Source organism: Pistacia vera, unplaced genomic scaffold (assembly GCF_008641045.1).
Source record: "Pistacia vera cultivar Batoury unplaced genomic scaffold, PisVer_v2 Contig496, whole genome shotgun sequence".
Taxonomy (NCBI): Eukaryota; Viridiplantae; Streptophyta; class Magnoliopsida; order Sapindales; family Anacardiaceae; genus Pistacia; species Pistacia vera.
This window is the reverse complement of record NW_022196330.1, coordinates 6,540-16,476: the sequence shown is the minus strand read 5'-3', so window position 1 is coordinate 16,476 and position 9,937 is coordinate 6,540. Positions and strand designations below refer to the sequence as shown.

Here is a 9,937-nt window from a genome sequence, read left to right as displayed (position 1 = left end):
TATATATATTGTCAATGGGTGCATAAATCCTTCATAAAAATTAACTAAACAAGGAATCAATATCATAAAACTGGTTGACAGAATTTGCAAATGAATCAAATTCCAAAAGCAGGGATGCACCTTCACATTTTATACAAAGTTGAGAATAATTACTATCAATATTCTCAGTATAGCACAAGTGCACAACACTTATACACCACAAGTACTTGGAAGTGCACAACACTTATACACCACGAGTACTTGGACAAAATTGGAAACCAGCTCGTATAATTAACTGAAGATGCATCTCAAAGATGATTGAGTTTCGGCAAGATCCTTGAAGCATCAGTTTCATCGCTTTGATCCTTGAGTTTCATGGCTTACCAGAAGATGAATCTCAAAGATGATTGAATTTGAGCAAGATCCTTGTAGCATTGGTTTCATGGCTTTGATGGCGTCGGCGAGGATGGTGGTTTCAGATCTGGGTACTTTACAAATGCACAGAAATAAAGTTAGTACTAAGCTTATTTGTTGGTACAAATTTTGTGCTTTGATTGTAGCACTATGCATGTTTTATAAGGGTAATCCCTGTGGTTCCATTTCGACTGCATGATGCTTATAATGCAATTCATATTCATTGACCAATTTGATTTAATTTCCAAATGCACATATCACTACAGATATGTCATATGCACAACCAATCTAACAGGACTATAGGCCATACATAAAATCCACATGCCTCACTGAACATGAAATTTAGAATATTATAATATCTCACATTTGCTGATGCAAAAGAGAGACAGCGAGAAAGAATGATCATAAATTTGGTAGAAAGAGGATGATCTTGAGCCAATTTTTATGTTTGTAGAGTTGTTTAAGTGCACATTGTTCTCCATTTGGCTTTATACAATAGGGACACTTACAGATGAGGAGTCCTCCTTTTTATCTCCAGATTGTTGGTTAACTCCATTTATCCCAAGCTTTTGCGAAACTTTAGCCTTCTTTTTCTTCCTTGGTATGATGTGTACAGAAGGTGGCAATAAGGTATCCTGTATTTCCTGCAAGAAAACAAACGTAAAACATAATAAGTCGAGGGCCAACTACTAGAATGAGATCCACGGGAGAGACCAAATGAAATCAAATCGAAGATATGAGTCTTGGTGCTAAAATCATATTTCTTTTGCTAGAATAAAAATGGAATCCTAACACGGCTGTAAGATGTCCCACTCAGATTTCATCATCTAATAGATAAAACTTCGACATCTACTTATTAACAAATACAGACTGTAGTTGAACATATACATTGGCCTTAATAATGAATAAAAGTTTATGCACATATAAAAGCAGAAGATAGAGAAATTGGGAAGTGGGCAAGAAGGGTTGACTCGTTTACCTCCATCAACAAAGTAAAGCCTATTTTATATGGTATCTAATCAGCTGAAGATAAAATTCTCAGTTGGCCATAAAATAATAGTATTAATCTGTCAATCTAAACTACATACTTTGGATCTAGTATATAGTAATTATTTCTGAGAATCTGAGCCAACAGAGTTCGAATATAAGGCTTTCTTCAGTCGAACTGATGTCCAACACCATGCTTAGTTTATTTATTTTACCAATGTCTTCCATGGTTTAAATTGTGTTTCTCAACTCTAAGGCGAAAGATTGTCTAAGGTTTCTTGTGAATTATAGAGAACAAAAAAAATGAACAAATCACAAATGTACACCAAATGCAAAAGTTGATTACCGCCAAGCAACCACTAAATGCTAACGAATTAAACAACCATCTGGCCGAAGTGACATCTTTCAGGAGGCTTAAAAATAATGGATCAAGAACATCAACAAAATAGTATCAAATGCATATCACAACGCATCTCAGTGCGCATAATGGAAGGCCGAAGCATTTAACAGGAAAGTGATGGAAGATTAGAAAGTAGTAACATACCAACCACCCTTGTTTGCCTCTAACCCCACCCTTGATTGCATAAGCCTCTTTGAACCCATTCTTGAACAACAACTCCGCCGCAGTCAAGGAATTACCTTCAAAACTACCTTACACACAAAAACATTATTACTAATGAAACAAAATTCCAATCATCAACCATTAATTCAATCTCCAATTTGCATATTTCTCTTTATAGTAAGACCAAAAACTTAAGTTTCTGCTATTAAAAAAAATAAATAAATAAATAAACTTACTTGTCCATAATACAGAGAACAGTATTTGCAGGGTCAGCAAAATTATCCAACACATTCTTAACAAACCCATCTTCATCTCCTTCAGTAAATTGAACCTGAACCACACTCTTGCTTAAAGATTTCAAATTGGGAGACCCCAGAGACACCAAAGTCTTGGTGTTCCTGATATCGAGAAGCTGAGCATTAGGGTCATCACGGAGTTTCCTAAAAGCATCAATGGCAGAGACCAACTTATATTTGCTTAAGTACTGTTGGGTTAAGGGTATAACAAAAAGCCAAATGAATGTACAGGTAGCAACAAAGAAAGGGTATCTGTTGAAGAAGTCATCAATGGAGATTAAGATTGACTCCAAGTTTATTTTGTCTGAAGCCGGTTCGGTTGAAGAGACAACAGTTTCAGCTGCAAGGCAAGGGAGAGAAGTAAAGAGGTCAACTATGGTGAAAGAGAGATGGGTTTTGGTTAAAGTTTTGAGAAGAGAAAGATCGTTTATTTGGGTGGTGGAAGAATGGGTTGAAGAAGAAGAAAGAGAGAGAGAGTTGGGGAGAATAGAAGTGGATTTGGAGGAGGTAGATTTAAGGGTTCTAGGGTGGTTTTGAAGAGGTGGAGAGGATGAGAGGAGCAAAGAAAGAGACTCCATAATTAGCATGGAGGAGTGAGAGGAAGAGGAAGAGGGAGACGATAAGAGTAGAAATGGTTGGGCTAATAATGAGGGATAAGGCCTTTGAGGTCCGCCCGGACAAGCCCGAGAATCAGAGAAATTACTACTTGTAGGGGCCCAAAAAAAAAACCACATATTGTACAGAACGATTTTTTGTTCTTGGTTTATTTGAACCAAACCATATGGTATCCGACCATTAATTTTTTAATTTTTCTAAATTACCTGAAATGACCAAAAAAACCCCTAAAATCTATAAAATGCCCTTGAAAATAATTAAAAAAAAAAAAACCCCTCAACTAAAATCGATAAAATAAAACCACAACTAACCAAGTTTTACAGTTCAATTTTTAAATTTACATGGCATAGTAAGATATTGTTTTTTTTAGAAAGTTTTCTTATACTGAATAATTCAACCAAATAACCGATCCATGCTACATTTGTCCACCTCTAACTAGTGTTTTAAAACCCTGTCCAACTCGGTCGGTTTAACTAGGACCCGAGGCATTCACCAGGCCGGGTTACCAATTTTACTGTTCATGGCAAACCCTAGAAATTAGGACAACGATCGAAGAACAATTGGTGGCTTGGATGTTGGGGGGTTTGAAGAGGAAGGGTGGCGATGAAGGTGATTTTCTAGTGAGTCAAACAACCAAAAATTGCAAAAATAAATTGACAACAACAAGAAGCTATTACCAACGATTGGTGAGGCGAATGTTGTGGGTTAGATATAGTTTGGTCAGGAGGTTGAGAGGAGAGTTTTCGTGATGATAGGGTATGTTGTCAACATTGGAAACAAGCCCTATTTAGCTGAGTTGTCGAAGCCGGCGATATAATTTAGGGTGTTTTTGCAAGATTTCAAACCTATAAAGACTTATGTAATTTTTAAGGGTGTTTTTGTTGGATTTTAAACTTTTTTACATGCTGACATCACTTGTTTAACCTGTCATTCAAACCAATTCAACCGATCAATCTGAAACTCGGCCGCTTTGTCAGGTTTCACCCTAGGCTGGGTTTTAAAACCTTGCCTCTAACTAATTACTCAAAGCCAACATTTGACCTAAATTTTATAAATAATAGAAAAAAAAAAAAAAAATTGCCCCAAAAATATGTAACGTCTTAACACTTGAGCTTTTCATGGATATATAATTCTTAACCTTACAGTCTCTTTTGAGTATGTATTTAATAGTGCATATAAGTTTCTTTACAATTTACAAAATAGATGTACCACTGATGATTTCTGTAAGACATACACATAATGGATCATAACACCATCTGAGGCCTGCTTTCACTAGCATGGTTTTTGTGCTCATGACATTTATTTTCGAAACTAGAAATGAAATCCTCCATGCATGCCCTGTAAGTCTCCATTCCAACAACTTTCCCAGCAATTTCCACTCCAGCATTCATCCACTTTCTTGCAAGCTCAATCTGCCCCAGCCTCACCGGCATTGCTGCGCGGTTCCATGCAGTCATTGCAAGCCATTTTCCTTCTTCTGAGGGATACTCACCTTCCTTAAGCCCCACCATTATTCGATGCGCTTGTTTGTACATACTGTGCACTGCATCATCATCTGTTTCGCCTCTGTGAATGCTGGCTACTGCGATTAGCTTGCGGACGGTTAGGGCCACGTTTTGGTAGTCAGGTGAGGGGCAAGAAAGCAGAGCTGAGAGGCTCTCATTAAGAGCGAAGGTGGCTACTTGAGGATTGGACCTTGGACCCTGTGAGGCAGCGAGGCCAATCTGGAGGAGGTTTTTGGGAGTGCAAGCCTTTGAGCTGGCAAATTTCTTTACAAGGAGTTGTTGAGATTCTGGATTGTTGAGCCTCCCTTGTATATCATAGGCGGTGAATGTATACATGAAGTAGAGTTCGGACTCCATAGACCCCGGTGACAATGAAGTCAGTATCTGCAACGAAAAACCAAAAGCATATATGGGAGTGAAGAGAGTTTCAACAGAAGAAATTGTAAAGCATGAGGCATAGGCTTCCACAATTTCGAACAGAAGTAGCAAGGCTTGGTTTATTTACAACCATACAGTACCTTCTCCGATCTTTCTAGCAGTTCAACAGCTTGTTTCACTTCAGTGTCCTCCAATGCAGTCTGCTTTTGATTCTCTAAGGCTATCATGGCAGATACAGTAAGAATTAATGATTTGCAAACCATGACACTATTTTCTTCCACTTTCCCATCAACCAAACCACCAAAAAATTCTGAAGCGAATCTCAAAAAGTCAACACACAATTCATAATTCTTCTCCTTCCCACATTTTGTCCCAAAATTCCAAGACATCACTGCAAACCAATTCTGTTCTCGTCTTCCAGCCTCCTCTTTGCCAAAAAAATAGTCAGGCCCAAGTTCAGATGCCCGCGTATGAGCTCGTTTCACGTATTTGAGGATTTCTGACTCATTGCCTGGTTCTTGAGTCAGGATTGTAACTAAGGTACGTAAAACTACAACTTCTGTTGTTGGCATGGATGGCATGGATGGTCCTGACGTGTAGAAGTTTAGGAGATTGGATAGAGCGGCAACAGCAACTGGAAGAGCACAGCAAGCAACAGCTTCATGGGCTGAAAGGGAAAGGAAGTCTGGAGTGAAGTCGAGGCAGATTGTCATTGCCAGGATTTGATTAATAGCATTCTTATGGTCCTTTTTTTGCAGAAGGACTTTGAACTGCTCAAAACAGAAGAAACATCGTGTTGGTATTTAACCATTAGAAAATGAACTCACAGAGACTTTGATATTGTGTTTATGTAATCTGAGTTTAGCACCAAATTATCAGTGAAATTGTTTCAGATTGCAATTTGCAAAGTGTGCGTGCAAGTGTTTTTGATAGAGAGAAAGCACCTTAAGGAAAGCAGAGCCTATGTTGGGTTCAAGCTGCACAAGGAAAAAGAGTAAACACAGTTGAATATGACTTGGTTCATAGGTAATTAAAGATATAGATTATCTTATAGACCAACAAACTCTAGTCTCTAGATAACAATTAAACAAAATACCTTTTCTGCCTCAATGATGTATTCTTGAGCTCGATCAAGCTGAGAAAGTCCAAGGTAACAGAGACACAAAACTCTGAAGCTCTTGGCTCGGAGGTTTCTATTTTCTAAGTCAAATGGAAGATATAGCATCGATTTCTCAAACATCTCTGCACTCATCTCATAGTCTTTCACTCGAAAATGATTCGAAGCACTACAAAAGACAAATAAAGAAAAATGAATAACACCGCAGACTCGAGGACAACGATAGGTTTACTGCACATTAAGATTAAAGTACAAAAACGCGTAGAAAACCCATACAAAAAAATTGTAATATTTTCGAGTCAGTTCTAACCCATACAAATAAACGCATAGACCATTTTCCTGACTTAATATTAAATGTAGTTAAACATACGAAGTTACAGAGTTGAGATTTATATCCCAGATTATCTAATGGTTGATTTTGAAGGGTTAGATAACTTTTCTTGTTATCCTATAATTAAAATAAGATTATCAAATAAAGCAGAACTAGAATTATTAAGAATTAATATCGTTAGCGGCAATTTCATCCATTGTGTGTAATCCCTTACAAAAAAACATTAAATTACCAATTCCACAAAACGGCATGCATGGTGGTTCTATCCTTGGCCGCGGCATCACCGGCAAAAAGCGCCAGTACTCTCTCATCAGATACCAACTCTGCCACCACCTTGGCCCTCACTTTGGCTGCCCCTGCACTAACGCCATCCCCATCATCTCCAACAACCCTGTGGGCCACTCTGACCGCAGATTTGGCACTGACGTGGCACCGTCCCAACAGTCCCAGAAACACACCTTTTGCAGTCTCAGCACCCGCCGTTCCCGCCGCCTGAAAGTAAGCCTCCACCGCCGACACCCAAATAGTCTCCGGAACCCCCTTAATTACCACCATGTCCCTCAGCTCCTTCTCCGCTTCACTGTATCTCCCCAAACCCAGCCACGCCTTCATTGCCAAAACCGGCAAACTCGCGTGGTGGTCCCCAACCTCACCACCGTTTCCGAAACTACCCTCTCTTAAAACCCTCACGCACTTGATCACGCTCTCGTATTCTCCCTTTTGCAAATGAACCGCCGATATGAAACGCAGCGTTTTGAATTTTAAATCCTTGAGCTCCGACATCTCTTCACGCGTTCTCACTTCATCCAATCCCTTCTCGCAGAGATCCAACGCTTCGTTCATCAGCTTCAGCGCATCGTTTAATGAAGCGGTGTCGTGTTTTGATAAAATGCTCTTGCCAAACATCAAGAACTGATTCGCAAGCGCTTTGTAATGGTCAAACGAGCCGAAGAGAAGACATTTGGCTCGGTTGAGTAAATTTATCGCGATTTTTCGGTCAAGAACTTCCCAGGCAGTCCGAGATCTCGCGATATTTATATCTAATATCATTTTCTTCTCTCCCCAGTCGGAAATCTTCTTAATATCGAGCTTGGATACAATCTCCGTGGCTTTTTCAAAACAAATCGAAGCGAGATCGAACTTTCTGAGATTGTGCCAGATGAGACCGGTTTTGTAGTAGAAGGAGGCGGACTTGATGGCGGGAGAAGGAACGCCGGAGACGTCAGCAGCGAGGGAGAGGAGATCGGCGGCAACGTGGCGAAGAATGGCGATGTGTTCGTCGGCGGAGGAAGAGCGGGAAATGGAGGCGGCATTTGAGAGATCGACGCAAGAGTTCCAGAGCCGGTAGGCGAGTTTCCAGAGTTGAAGCTTGAGTGAGTTGTTGGGAAAGGGAGCAAGTTGAGTAAGTTGAGTTAGGGTTTGTTTGAGATCGGAGGAGAGAGTGGAAAGGTTGTTAGGAGAGTGGTGATTTTCGGTTTGTTTAATTAAAGAGTCGAGTTGAGAGATGAGGCAGTGGTGGAGGTTGTGGCTGGATTGTTGCCGGATCTCCGGTGACGAAATCTCGGCGATTCTCATTTTCAAATGTGGGTAAAATTTGAATGCGAGTGTTTTGGAGGGAATGACTATTTATTTGAGAGTAGAGTTTGGACTTTGGAGGGAAGTCTGTTTTTATTTATTTATTTAATATGATTTAATTTGTTTCCTTTTGTATTTGATTTTCAACCTAATATTAACTTTTTTTTTTCTAAAAAATTGAGTACGGAATTTTTTTTTTTTTACTTAATGAAAAAAGATTCAGATATTTTATTTGCAAAAATAAATAATTTATCACTTATTATTACACTATAAAACCCAACGGAGTTTATTACCCAAAAAATTCCTATATTATCGAACTGATAATTTTTTGAGATTTTTCAAGATTAGGGATATGGATTAGGAACAAATGATGTCCCCAATATCGGGTACAAGGAGAAATAAAGTAAATGCATAGATTAAAAAGAAAAAAAACCGTACTCAAAAAAATTATAAGTATATTTAATTGAAAAATATAATTAATTAATAATTATAGTAATTTTCTTATTTAAGATATATATATATATATAAAATAAACTTTTATTATTAAAATATAAATGTTAACTTATCTCTTGAAAACCTAAAGAATTATGCATTGTCAGTCAATTCACGGCCCTCACCAGTGAATCACCTTTCCTTGGCGCTTGCCGTCACCACCGGCACTCTCCTTGTCACTTGTCAGAAACCGGTGAATCACCTCCAGCACACTAACTGTGAATGTGATGGAGGAGAGAAAGAATGGAGAGATAGATTAGCAAAGATAGGGAAGAAGTAGATAGAAATTAAGACATTATTTCAATTTGGGGAGTGAAAGAGCGCGGTTGCAAATTGAAGTTTTGATGTTGGAGACAAATAGAGTCATGGCAAATGTCGTAAAGGGGTGTTTGGTTCAGCGAATATTGGGTTATTAGGAAGATAGATTACTTTGAAGATTATTGAGAATCTTTAGAAGAATGTTCGGTTAATTGATGGGTATGTTATATTAATATGTTTGGTTGGGAGAAATAAATTGATGGATATGTTATTTAAATTACTGAATTGTCCACTAATTAAATATTATTATATTATTTTTTAATATTAATTATTGTAACACCCCTACATTTAAAAACTTAGCAAAAACAACATCATAATAAAAGTTTGAAAAATCAACAAAGCACCCCCACCAACCCAGTCACTGCTGACTGCCGAAAACCACCACAGGCCGTCGGCCTAACGACGCATAGAAGGCAAGAAATGGCCAGACGTGATAGATATGGTCGTCGACGGCCAGATCTAATCTGGCTATCAATGACCATCGATCTGACCGTTGACGGCTAGATCAACTGATCTAGCCGTTGACGGCCATATCGGCACACGACGGTCATTTTCGGCCTTCCATGCGCCGTTCTAGTGTCGACGATGACAGGCCGCAACGGTGGTTGCCGGCGACAAGCGAAGACATGTGGGTGGGGGTGGTGGCCTAAGTGGACTGTAATTTGTTTTGAATTTAAGAGTAATTTTGTCCAAAATGTTAATTAATTGGGGTGAGATAGTAAAAGCCATTTTCATGTAAATAAATTCAAAAATAAGGGTATTATTGTCATTTTATTAATAAGGGATATAGTTGTAATAAAAAAAGATAACCTTGGTAATCTTAGAATACCTAAGAAAATGGAGATAATCAGATTACCTCCAATATTACCAATAGTAACCACTATTGGTATTTGAAGATTACCAGTATCTTATATTACTTGACAACCAAACATAGTAATCAAATAATATAAGATGACATAACTCTAGTAATCTTAGATAACCCTCAACCAAACGCCCCCTGAAGATTATTGGAAATCTTTAAGAAAATGTGTTTGATTAATTGGTAAGTATGTTATATTAATATATTTGGTTGGGAGAAATAAATTGGTGGGTATATTATATAAATTACTGAATTATCCTCTAATTAAATATTATTATTATATTATTTTGTAATATTGAGGGGGCGTGTGGTTCAGGAATGTTAGATTACTAGGAATGTTAGATTACTGGGATGATAGATTACCTTAGAAGATTACTGGGAATCTTTAAAAAAATGTGTTTGGTTAGTTGATGGGTATGTTATATGAATATGTTTGGTTATGGGGAATAAATTGGTGGGTATGGCTCCGTTTGGTTCAAAATTTGGGGGTTTTGGGAAAAGTTTTTTGA

The 9,937-nt window shown here is 38.2% G+C and overlaps 2 protein-coding genes across 2 annotated transcripts; both read right to left on the bottom strand.

The window, feature by feature from the left end:
- Positions 1 to 286: 286 nt before the first annotated feature.
- On the bottom strand, positions 287 to 2,880 carry LOC116105289 (rhodanese-like domain-containing protein 4A, chloroplastic). Its single transcript, XM_031391733.1, has 4 exons — positions 2,179 to 2,880; positions 1,925 to 2,027; positions 903 to 1,037; positions 287 to 467 (listed from the first exon to the last, which is right to left on the bottom strand). The coding sequence occupies exons 1-4, from the start codon at positions 2,823 to 2,825 to the stop codon at positions 420 to 422; spliced, it is 933 nt and encodes a 310-aa protein (XP_031247593.1). The 5' UTR covers positions 2,826 to 2,880; the 3' UTR covers positions 287 to 419.
- Positions 2,881 to 3,976: 1,096 nt separating this feature from the next.
- Positions 3,977 to 7,759, bottom strand: LOC116105292 (TPR repeat-containing protein ZIP4-like). The gene is made up of 5 exons (XM_031391738.1): positions 6,417 to 7,759; positions 5,833 to 6,022; positions 5,681 to 5,713; positions 4,877 to 5,506; positions 3,977 to 4,742 (listed from the first exon to the last, which is right to left on the bottom strand). Exons 1-5 carry the CDS (start codon positions 7,757 to 7,759, stop codon positions 4,098 to 4,100), a joined length of 2,841 nt encoding a protein of 946 aa, XP_031247598.1. The 3' UTR covers positions 3,977 to 4,097.
- Between the last annotated feature and the right edge of the window lie 2,178 nt (positions 7,760 to 9,937).